This window comes from Pithys albifrons, chromosome 3 (assembly GCF_047495875.1).
Source record: "Pithys albifrons albifrons isolate INPA30051 chromosome 3, PitAlb_v1, whole genome shotgun sequence".
NCBI classification, from domain to species: domain Eukaryota; kingdom Metazoa; phylum Chordata; class Aves; order Passeriformes; family Thamnophilidae; genus Pithys; species Pithys albifrons.
In genome coordinates this window covers 20,696,616-20,708,925 of record NC_092460.1, presented here as the reverse complement: position 1 = coordinate 20,708,925, position 12,310 = coordinate 20,696,616, and the positions used below count along the sequence as shown (strand labels likewise).

The following is a 12,310-nucleotide window of genomic DNA, read 5'->3' as shown; positions in this document are numbered from 1 at the left end:
AGTTTCAGCCTCACATTAAGCAGCTGGAAAAGCCTGAGGAACAGCACTGACCTGGGTAGTTAAAAAAGTGTTCTCAGTGGCAAATGGTTGGGATTGAGTTATGATAAAGTCTCTATGGAAGTATTGCAGCAAAATAGTTTTCTGACTGTACCAACTGGGGAAACTTCTCAAGGTTGCTTTCTGAGGAGGTTCTGTACACTGTGGATGATTCGTTTGGTTTATGGTTTTTTTCTCCTTCCAGCTTTTTGTGCAGAAAGGTTTTTTAGTTGTGGCTTTATAATATAAGGAGTATCCTTGGCATGGGTCGGTAAAATGTGGCCTGGATACTGCATTCTCTGAGGCTGTGCTCTTAAAAAGTTCTGTTCTAATTGCTGCTGATGTAAACAGGGAGTTGATTTTGGTTCTTTTGTAAATTTTGAATCAAATACTTCAGAATAATTAAAAAGCAAAGTCAGCCCAAGCTTCAGCAGTAGAAAAACAAACCCAGTGTGAGGTATAGGGCCAGAATTCTTTAGAAAGGGCAGTAGCTTCAATTAGTACCTAATTGCTTTAAAAAAACTTAAGGCATACAATATAATAAGCCATTAAAATGGGAAAAATCAATATATGTTGAGGTTGTTCAGCCAGGTCAAGAAATAGAGGTTGCTTATGTAACGCTGATCTCTTTCCCACTGTGACAGCACTTTGTAACGTGTTTAGTTATGGAATCTCATTCTGTTCCTCAGTAAAATTTTAGAACTACATAAGGTAAGTACAGGCAGCACTTATTTGGCCCACAAAAGGCAGTGCTGCACTTCAGCATCCTGAATGCTACCCTCGAGTACAGGGTGAGAGCTGATCAAATAGTGACACTGCCTTGTGTGTGCTCAGGGGGATGGAATTAACTGCAGTGACACATGGAGACCAAACAAAATTGAGGTTTTGGTGGAAGGGAGAGAAGTCCTGACTATTTCAAAAGGTAATCCTGGCACCTGCAGGAGTTCCTGTCAGTTATCACAGAGCTCTCTGGGGCTCTGGTGCAGTAGAGTTTGTCAGACCTGTATTGCAAAGACTGTCTAATCATGCCTTGACTAGATTAGTAAGAGTGTGGCTGCAAATATGTTGCATCTTTCTGATCTGAGGTTAAAGTCTAGCTGCTAATGAATAAAATGATAACATCTCCTTTGTGGAGACCTCAGTAGAGGGTAAAGTAATGACTGGTCACGAAGACTTTCTCCTCTGAGAGGGCACCCGCTCATCACCAGGCCAGGGACAGCTTTCCTGGCTTTCCCATGTTAAAGAGCATTAAGAGCAACCTAGATGATTTTACAAGCAAAATATTAAGAAAGAAAACAATTGTAATATTCAAAGAATCTTGTCATATTCTTTATGAACAATGCATTCACTACTAAGCTGCTGCTTTATAAAAGCAGGTATTGAATATATCCTGAAGTTTTCTGCCAGAATTTTATGAGTGCATTCTGTTTAGCTTTTCGTAAATTTGGATCCACAACCACTGAACTTCATCAGTGGTTGATTAGTTACTTATTTTATTAATTCAAATGTTTTCTAGTAAGAATTTTTAGGTGGGGTTTTTGTGTTGTTTTGGTGGATTTTTGGGGGAGTTTTTTGAGTGTGATGTGCTTTAGAAAAAATCCCAACATAGATGGTCTTCCATTGGGTATGAACAGTGTGGTAAATACAATCTCTCCATGGAAACAACAAAATGATTTCCCAGTTCCTTCACTGCTGCCAGCGCAGGGTCCCATCTGACCCGATCAGGTCAGCAAAAGAACCTTCAGGAATTGGGAACCTGCTCAGTGTCACTGAGGTTTGCATAAAGCTGCCTGGTGCCTTCTGCCTGACTCATGCTACACAGGGGACTGAGTGCAGATACCAGAGGCAGCTCCCATCAGTAATGGCACTGCTGGGATGCAGGAAGGGTTTTCCAGTTTCTCTCAGGGAGCAGTAGGATGTGTTCTTATAGCAGCAGGAAATCCTGGTGAGGGTTCCCTGGCAGGACGTGCCAGGCTGAGGTGGCCCCCGTGTTGTGCCTGGCTCTGCTGCTGCTGTAAATGAGCTGGTTTCATGGAAGAGTGCTCCTCACACAGAGGGAAGTGGCTCTTGCTGCAGCAGCAGAGTGCTAATTAGGTTTTTCTAGAGTAACAAAAAGCTATCTGCAAGTTTAATCTGTTAATCCTCTTGATGGGGAGTTGAGGACTGATTGCAGATTTGTTTGCTGTGTGTAGAAACTGTTGTAACGTTTTGTGGTGTACTTAAATGAGTTTCTGCATTATGTTCCAGGTAATCATATTCTACCTGATGAAGATTTGGCTTCCTTTCATTGGAGTTTACTTGGTCCAGAACATCCACTAGCTTCACTTAAGGTACAATTTTAATATAACTAACAGCAGTTAAGCTACAATCAGTGCTACACACAGAGCAGTGTGATGAGTTAGTTGAGAGCAGCTCTGTGAGACCCTTATGCTTGGTCACTGTGCTGGTTTAAAGGTAAACTGGCAGGAGAAACGAACCCAACACAAAAGAGGTTATAAGTCAGAGCTACAATTTAATAACCATTTTACAATAAATGCAATGACACAAACAGAAATTTCGTTTAACCTACAAAACCCAGCAGTCTAACCCAGACCCTGGGGCACAAACACAATGGGGTTTGGTGGCGCCTGTGCTGAGCCCCACGTGGTTCCTTCGAGTCCAAAGCAAAAGGAAGAGAAGAACTTGTTGGTGCAGATGATGGCACAGTCTGGGCGAGAGTGGTGGGCTCCTCCTGTCCAGATTCTGCTCCTCCTCTGAATCCGACAAGTGGTCCCTGAGGTCTCAAACCCCCAGATTCTCTCCCCTCAGGCCCAGGTGGGAGCCCCCAGTGCCTCCCCCAGGGCAGGGAGTTCCACACTGGGGGATCTGACTCTGTGAGTTAGGGGGGGTTTTGGAATGGTTGCTGGCCCATGAGCAGAGCTGAGCCCTCAGGTGGGTGTGGAGGTGCCAAGGACTCCCTGGAGGGGAGTTCTCCCAGCTCCTCTGCCAGGCTTCTTTCCCAGCCAGCTCCCAGCCGGAGGGGTCAGGTGTGTCCTGGGCAGCTGCTGCCAATGGGCCATTGGGAACAGTTCCTGGGAAGTGAATAGAGGGTGTGGAATACCCAGGTTTGGTCACCCCCACACCGTGATGAACTGGTCCCACCTGCTGAACTAGGACAGTCACCCTCAGATGTCCCAGAGGCCCAGCCTGCAGAGGATACCTGGGGTCAGGAGCCTTATAAGACTGAACGTGGCCTGCATGGTCCCCCTCAGTGCCCTTCAGCTGCATGAGCCAGAGCCCCAGTGTGGTCTGGCTTGGAGAATGCAGCTTCTTGCTCTCCTTTAAGAGGAGAGTTTTTTGTTTAGTCATGTTCTTCAGCTATCAAAAATCATGAGCTATATATCTTCCTACCATCTTGTTTTATTTTCTGCTGCTCTGAGTTTGTGTGTAATAGTCATTTTTTGGTACTTAAAGTGTAAGCATCCTGGAGAACAGCACAAGAAAGCTGAAATGGCCTTTAGTTGTTTTGGGGAGGAGGTTTGAGACAAGTAGTGTCTCTGAGACTCGTAGTTTACAGTATGTGTGTTCTGCTGCTTCATCACAGTTGCCTGGTGCATCTGCCAAGTAACTGCTATAAAAGGGAAACTGGACACATCAGAGAATGGGATCATAGTGACCTTTCTCTCTCTGCCACAACAGATATATCTGCTTCCCTTTCTCCTAAGGTGTACATGCAGCAAATAATCTGCTTTTTGTAAAAGCTGTCAGAATGTTTTCCTCTCTCTACAACAAAAATAGATGGGGGGGTTTTCCTTCTGTTGCAAAAGTTTTTTAAGCCTTGAAAAAGTGTAACTTGGTTTGCCAAAGGTAGAATTTAAAACCAGATTCCACATTTGCAGCAGAATTTTTAAGGCTTGCTGTGTGCATTGCTTAGTGAACAGCTATGACATTTATGTTACACTCATCCCCTATTTTGCTGCTGCTCCTGTGTTTAGAAAGGTGTCAGCACATGGCAGTGGCACAACAAAACCTGCATACATGTTTGCTACTTCCTTGCAACACTTGAGGTCAAAAAATGACAGTGTGCCTGTATTGTCATTTTTTTACTGGAAAGGTTAAAGTATAGGACTTCTCAGCAAGTGTTTGATAAACTTTCTGATAGTTTTTTGTGGTCTAAGTTGAGTAGACTTGTCTGACAGCCAGTTTAGAGTAGGACTTCAGACACCTAGACCTCCTGGAAAGTCCTCTAAATTTATACTGAATTACTAGAGTGAAAATTAGGTATTTGTCATCTTTGCTTCTATATGTACATTTTCAGTGGAAACACCACCTGGGGTTTGTAGCTGATGTCCCAGGGAAATGCAGCATGTTTCTCCAGAGTGTCCCTGGGCCTCCTCAGGCAGTTCCTCCCTGAGGTTTTTGATCTGTTGGCCAGTGGAATCAGATATGAGGGCGGTTCCCATTTGGCTGTTAGAGGTTCCATGAAAACTGCTACACTTTTATTTATCAGTGCCAAGCCCCAAATGAGTGCGCTGACTGAGGGATAGGCTTGCACAACAGAGGATTTGCTGAATTTCCAACAGCCCAAAACTGATCACAGCACCAATGTCTCCTGCCTGCTGATGGTGTCACAGGGAAGGACATGTCTGCAGCAACCCAGCTTTCATTAGTCACTGGTCATGGAACAGCTGCCTGCTTGTTTCTTTAGTTTCACAGAGCTCACGGTTTGAAATGATAACTTGTTGCAGGAGCTCATTAGTTGAGTTTAATTTCATTTGACTCCCCAGTATGTCAGTGATGTCATTACTGTTCTCTTAGGGGCCTCCTCGCTGTAGAAGTGCACAAAGCAGTATTTCTTGTACATTTTATGAATGCTTAAAAAACCCTCAAAGACACATATTAGCCATGAGGCTGATAGCAAGGAGTAGTTTCAGAACAGTCCCCAAAAGGGCAATCCTTCATGAAAACTGGAAATAGGGGTTGGGAGGGGGGAAGTTGTTGTGTTTCCCCAGGATGTCTTTCCTGGGCTGTGCTTACAAACTTTGCTTTGTTGTGTCTATTTAGAGTTACAACTGAGTGTTCTCCTTGCTTGGGAACCAAGGGCTCTGATCCCACACCTCATTCAGCTCAGGATTTAGAAAGCTTTTTCTCATTGTGTAAAGATTTTAATCTTTTTTCTATGGGACATTATGGTCTTGAGCATCAAAGCTGACAGATTCTGTTCCAGTGGCTGGATTTGTTGCTTTTCAGGGAGAGTTGTGACGGTTAATAATGTGCAATTTATTTCCTGCATTGTCTCTCAATCTTCTATTATGCTGTAGTGAATGTTACTTTTCCTACAAGTGAATCTTTGCCAGTTCATCAGTGAAAAAGTGTAACCTAGAAAAGAAAGAACCAGCTTTGCTGATACGAATTGCTGTGTCTGCTCAGATATTGCCATGGGGAGGGAAAAAAAGGCAAACCTGAGGAACCTCTACCTCTATTTTAAAGAGGAACATGAGGTGGGAGTTGTTCATCCAGGAACAGCTGAGTAGAACTGGGAGAAAGGAATGGAAATGGAAACCTGACTGAGGAATCCATACTGCACATCTGGAAGGAAATGAACTCAGCAGTCAGGGCAGTGTCTCTGTGCTGGATGAAAAAAGCCTTTCAGGAGACACCAACAATTACCATCAGCTCAGCAGAGCTGTGAGGGTTCCATGGTCAGATTTAAATGAAGAGATATTAATTGGCTGTTGCTGCAGACGGGAGAAGGAATCAAAAGCCATCCCTGTGAGCTGTTCTGAATCAGGATCTCATCTGTCCAAATGTCCCTGTGGAAACAGATAACGCAGCTAATAAATGTGCAGACCTGAGCTTGTGTCCTGTCACCTGCCTGAGAGCACAGTTCACTGAAATGACCACCCCAATTAGGGGTTTGAAACAAGAAAGGAATTGATTGACTTCATGAGAAATCATCTGACTGCTAGACTGTGTTTGGAAACCAGCATTATCCTGCTTTTTATCTGTGTGCTTTGGAATTTATCTTTTAAGGCAAAGACAATTTGGTTCTTGTTCTGGGAAAGGTTGTTACAGTATGGATCTTCAAGTACTTCAAGATCAGTGAATAATACTGTCAGAATGAGATTGGGGGTGCAGTTTCTTACCTCTGCAATGAATTAGTGCCTGTTCGGGAGCACAGACCACCGAAGAAGTGCTGACTCTTCATTCACAAGGTAACCTTAGAAACAAGGCTTAATGCAGTCTCCCTTCGTGAGTAAGAAGAGTATGCAGGGAAACTCCATCTCCTTGGTTGTTCCATCTCAGTGGAGAGGGAATGAGAGATGCTTCCAGAAAGCAATCCAAAATACATAGATTAGGCTCTTTCTCTGAATGGCTGTAGGAAATTCCTGTCTTCCTTTGTTGATTTGGAGGGTGTCTGCCAGAGGGAGACTAACATGGGAAGTAGATGCTTAGGTAATTTCCTGCTGCTCAGATAACAAAAGTAATACTGTTAAGATATGTTTCAAGTCAGTGCCTTGTTGTTTGTGGGTTTTTTTGGTGCTAAGGGGCATCATCATGCAGGTCAGAAAGGATCTCAGGAAGTCACCTAGTCCAGCCTCCTGTGAAAAGCATGGTCAGCTTGAGGTCAGAGGAGGTTGCTGAGGGCATTGTGTAGACTAGTCTTGGAAATCTCTGAAGTTGGAGGCTGCACAACCTGTCTGGGCAGCCTGCCCTGTGGTTTGACAGTCCCGACGGTGAAGATGCTTTGCCTGCTGTTTAGTCTGAGCCCATCTTGTTTCAGGCTATGTCTGGTGTCTCTTGCTCTTACACAGTGCCCCGCTGTGAAGGGCTGGCTCTGTGTGTCAGTCACCTTTCTGTGGGGGCTGGAAGGCTGCATCTCCAAGGCCTTGTCTTTGCCAGGCTGAAGGAGCCCCATTCCCTCAGCCTCTTCTTACAGAGCAGCTATTGCCAACTCCCTGACAATCTGCAGAATGAGCTCAACTGTTGTGACACCTGGCTGGAGCCCCAGACGGGGTGCAGTGCTCTGGAGGTGACATGGCCACGTGCTGAGGGTGGTATCCCTGGATCTGCTGCTGCTGCACAGCCCAGGGTGCCCCTTGCTGGCTCCTGCCCCATCTGCTGCTGCCCTCCAGGAGCCCTAGGTCCCTTGGGCACACCTCCAGCTGCAGAGAGCCAAGGGTTGTTCCTGCCCAGGTGCAAGGCTTCGCTTTTGTAGCTGTAGAATTTCTGAGGGCTCTGTTGGCTCGTCCCTCTGGCTTGTCAGGGTGTCCTGGCTGGCAGCCCAGCCCTCAGGGGCATGTGGTGTGCAGGGCTGTCACACAGGGCTCAGTGCAGTCTGTATCACAGCTTTGGCCTGTACTGCTGCTCTCCCATTTGCTTTCTGGCATAATTCTTGTTCCCTGCTTAAATTTGGTTTTCTCCATGTCCTGTGTGTACAAATTGCTAGCAAACAGTGTCCATGCTCTGGGTTCTCTCGTTACCATGCAGAAAGGGGTCAGTTTCCCAACCAGGGTGGAGAGAGGAGGAGAGAGAATTTGTAATTGAATAACCCGATCTTCAGGGAAAAGCTGAGCTTTGCTGATCTGAGAGGATTTCAAGTCATCCAGGGAACTTCTTGCCTCTTCAGAAAACTTGTCATTAGATCAGATGCACTACAAGCTGCTAAGATGAAATATTTTTAACATTCAAAGGCTTGTACAAGATCCAGGCAGTTTGGATGCCATCTCTAATAGAAACCACGAGGCAGAAATAACAAAACCAGGCAATTTGCTGTAGTATCCTTCGTATTTTCAGCCTTTTCTCTTGGCAACAGAAAAAAACCCATTTCCTGTGTGTTGCCTTTGAATGTTCAAGGTCTCTTTTTCCATGGTTTGAAAATAAAACTGAACCAGTTATCTGTTTCCAGCAGGCACAGCAGTAAACTTGGTGTTGATTAGAGTGTAAAGGCTGTACTTCCTGAAGACAGTGGGCAACTGGGATGTTTCCAGAGCTGGGGAGCTTTTCCCAAGTGTAGCTCAGGTACCTTCTACACTACCCTACTCATCCTGTGGAGTTTTGCTGATGTGAGTCTGTTCTCTGCCCAAAAAGCATTTTTGCGAGTGTATTTTGTCAAACCTAAGATGTTCATATCTTGTAGCTTCTGGGTTTGTAGTGTTACTCTCTGCCTCTCATTTTGACAAATACTCTGTAGAATTCGTGGCCCTTCTCCACTTAATCTTTTCAGAGTGCATAAATAGGTCCCTTGGGATTTTGTCAGTGCTGTGTCGCAAACTGAAGGAGTCCTTTTACAAGTAGCAAAGAAACCAGGCACTTTTCAGGTGTCAGCTCTTCAGCCTGGTCTCCTCTCAGTGTGGGATCCACCCTCATGTTTTCCTTCCAAAGCTGATTTTCCCGGTTGTTGCTTGTCCAAAACTTTTCTGTAGAGGAAAGGGAAAAAATAACTCCTAGGCAGAAATGCCTTCTAATGAGAAATTGATAAAACATGCTGCTGCTTTTGCTCTGGAATGCTTTGTGCAACAGTTTGAACCATGAACACCTGCTCTGTAACTTCTGCTGTAAGTCTGAAATTTCCCCCTCCCTAATGCACAGTAAGACTTAGCCTGTATTTTAATGCAAACAATAAGAACGTTCTTTATGATTCAGTACAATATCTACAATTTTGGATTCCTGGAAAGTTCTGAAAAGAATAGAAATATTTTCCTCTTTAGTATCAGGAAGATACATTTTATTTCACCATTTTCATTCTGGCTTCTGTGTAGTGTAGGTCATGAGACTCTTACTTTTGAGGATATTCTCACATCTGCACTGGATGTCTTTGAAACAGAAGAAGAGAAAATCCAAATATCTGAAATGTCTCTAGACTTGTACTTTGAGAAGGTTTCACTTTGGGAATTAAGAATATGCTCCAGTGAGGTCTTGAGGCTATTCAGAGGCAGCCAATGGGATCCTGGCCTGGATCAAAACTAGCGTGGCCAGCAGGCCCAGGGCAGTGACCCTTCCCCTGGACTCTGCCTTGGGGAGGCCACACCTTGAGTGTTGTGTTCAGTTCTGGGCCCCTCAGTTCAGGAAAGAGATTGAGGGGCTGCAGCAGGGCCAGAGAAGAGCAACGAGGCTGGAGAAGGGACTGGAGCACAAGTGCTGTGGGGAGAGGCTGCGGGAGCTGGGGGTGTTTAGCCTGGAGAAGAGGAGGCTCAGAGGTGACCTCAGCACTGTCGAGAACTACCTGAAGGGAAGTTCTGGCCAGGTGGGGGTTGATCTCTTCTCCCAGGCACTCAGCAATAGGACAAGGGGGCAGGCACAGGCTCAAGCTCTGCCAGGGGAAATTGAAGTTGGAGAGCAGAAAAAAATTCTTTTCAGAGAGAGTAATCAGGCATTGGAATGGGCTGCCCAGAGAGGGGGTGGATTCCCCATCCCTGGAAGTTTTTAAGGTGAGATTGGACATGGCACTGAGTGCCATGATCTGGTAAAGGGAGTGGAGTTGGACCAAGGGTTGGACTTGATGATCTTGGAGATCTTTTCCAACCCAATCCATTCTATGATACTAAGAGTGATATGCAAAGTGAGCCCTTGATAGGTCTCACTGGAGCTCCAAACTTGCAGGGCCTGGTCTGAGTGTTAGTGCCAGAGTGATGTGATGTCTTCTCTTGATGCCAGTTTTATGTGGTTTATTCAATATTGCCATCTTGGAGATTACATAAATCAAGGGGTGATTGCTTACTCCTGTCATCCACTGCGTTCCCAAGCAGGGATTGCAGGAACACTCAGGGAACAGCACAGGGTTTCTGCAAGGGCTCTGCAGTGAGCACATCCAGCATGACACAGCCACTGGATGATTCAGCTGCTTTGGAGATGGGTAATTGTTACACATACAGGAAAAATGGAGGTGTTCAGCCACGGACTTGGATTACAGGGAGAGGAATATCTACTCCTTCAGCTTCCAAAATGGGGACAAAATTTGATCATCAATATTTGTCACTCTGAGCTTACATGTGAGCGTGATCTATATTTAGTGTTGTTGTGTATGTTCAGAGTGCACACTAGTGGAAATTTAGATTTTAGTATGTGAAATGGGAATAATTGCCCTGCCACTGACTACACTGAACAGTACTGTTCTTAACTGTTCACTTTTCACAGGGGCATGGAGTGGCAGGACAAGGAGGAATGGCCTTAACCTGAAGGAAGGCAGGTTTGAGTTAGGTATTGGGAAGGAATCCTTCCCTATGAGAGTGGTGAGGCCCTGGCACAGGTTGGGCAGAGCAGCTGTGGCTGCCCCATCCCTGGGAGTGTCCAAGGTCAGGTTGGACAGGGCTTGGAGCCACCTGGAATAGTGGGAGGTGTCTCTGCCCATGGCAGGGTATGGGCCTGAGTGATCCTTAAGGTCCCTTTCAACTCAAACCAGTGTGTTTCTATGTTTAATTTAGGATTATAAAATATGCAGCTCATCTCTGGTAGAGACCGAACAGGTGTAGGATGAATATCCTGACATTTGTAAAAAGTAGACATTAGTGGAAGGAAATTAATAAAAATGGAAATCTGGCAAAAATTCCATGGTTTAAATATGGAGAAGGCAGTCTCAGAAATTGTATCTTAAGTGGATCAAGTAAGGGCAGGGAAGAAAATAATCACATATGATAGACTCTATATAAAATGAAAAGTAGTCATGGTATGGGTTCTAAACTTGAAAAGTAAAACTTGAAGTAATCAGGATTTTGCATAAACGTTTCTGACAAGGCTGAATTGCAGTATTTTCTAGTAAAGTGTGATCTCTCTGTGTAGAATGCAGTAAGAATGCATAAAGATTTTTCTTTTTTTATCTCTTAAAATAGAGCAGTTAAATCATAATAATGATCTCAGAAGTCTTGAATCACTGAATTTTGGAAAAACACAGATTAAAAAATGTTAGCAGCAAAAACCTCCCTGCCCCTATAGGCATGGGCACAGTGCTCCAGAATTGTGCAGAGGTTCAAAACAGAATTTTTAGGAATTCCTCAGACTTTCTCTGAAATGTAGGGCACATATTTGGAGACCTCTTTCCTGTCCCTGGGAGCAGCATAAGGGACAGAAGCAGGAGCTGCTGGTTGGTGGTTGAGGAGCTCTTGAGACCCAGCTGGCAGCTCCACTCCCTTTTGGAATGTTGCAGTGGTCCAGGAGGGTTACTGAGGTTTCTGTACCTGCTGTAGGTTCACACAGAGCATGTCAGAGCAGTGATTCCCATAATCACAGGCTGAATAATCCTTGGCTTCTATTCAGGAGGAACCAATTGAGTGTTGAGGTGGAAGTTCAGGGTTTCCAGGACTATCTGGTGATTTCCAGGACTATCCAGTGACTTCACCTCCTTTCTCCATGTGGACACAAGGAGAGATCAGGCCAGAGAATGAGTCTCGAACTCTCTGGAATGGCACAGTCATGTGGCTGTTGAGCTGCAGGAATTTTGGTCCATAGGCCTTTGGATATTGTCCTACTAATTCTTCTACTTCTTTCTTCTTGCTACGAAGTTCAAAGTGATTCTCACCTTTTCAGTGCCATGGCCTGACTCAGTAACCAGTGAATCAATACAGGATTTTCCTGACACGTTGAGAAGGCTCTGATTTGTAGATGCATCTGGGATTTCTGGGTGCAGGTCATAAACTCGAGGGAAATTTTTAATTTGCATTCAAGTCCATATTTCTCATCCACTTAAAATCGCTGGTGAATGTGAGAGGCCAGACATGTGTGGAATTGGGTGATGAAACATTAATACTGGATATTGGAATTATTTTGTCAGTGGAATTGTCTTCAGAATTTCATCTGTGTCTGCAAAATAATAATCAGCCCTGTAACTGTGTTGGTACTGAAATGCTCCCATAATAACAACAAGAGAAACCCAGACATCGTCTTGGCTGGTGCATAATACAAAAGAAAAAACATTTCTTACCTGAGATGTTACACATGCTGTGAAGCTGCATCAGTATATTCTGCTACAGATAATGGAATACACAAAATCTGAAAACACTAATTATTAAACTCTTCAAATAGTATTTAGACCCATTTCTGTAGAACCTTGAAAATAAGTTGCCTTGAAGTGCTGCTTTTTTTCCGATGTCATTTTCAAATCCTCCCTTTTCTATGTACACAGAGATCTTCCTGTTCCCAGTGAATCTTTTTCATCAATTCTGATATCACTCTACAGTCAGAATATGAACTATGTCAATGTATTTTCTGGCATATATATGTGAATGTATGATGAAGATTATGGTGCATGTTGAAGGTTATGGTATATGATGAATTAAATGAAGCATTTTGCACTAGAGGA

The 12,310-nt window shown here is 44.4% G+C and overlaps 1 protein-coding gene across 3 annotated transcripts in view; it reads left to right on the top strand.

Annotated features, from left to right (window-relative positions):
- FAM120A (family with sequence similarity 120 member A) overlaps nucleotides 1–12,310 on the top strand; it is a 52,014-nt gene that overhangs the window by 9,633 nt on the left and 30,071 nt on the right. For all 3 annotated transcript variants that reach the window (XM_071550914.1, XM_071550915.1, XM_071550913.1), the window contains exon 3: nucleotides 2,284–2,366. In XM_071550914.1, coding sequence (XP_071407015.1) covers nucleotides 2,284–2,366 — 83 coding nt within the window. The remainder of the gene's footprint in view (nucleotides 1–2,283; nucleotides 2,367–12,310) is intronic.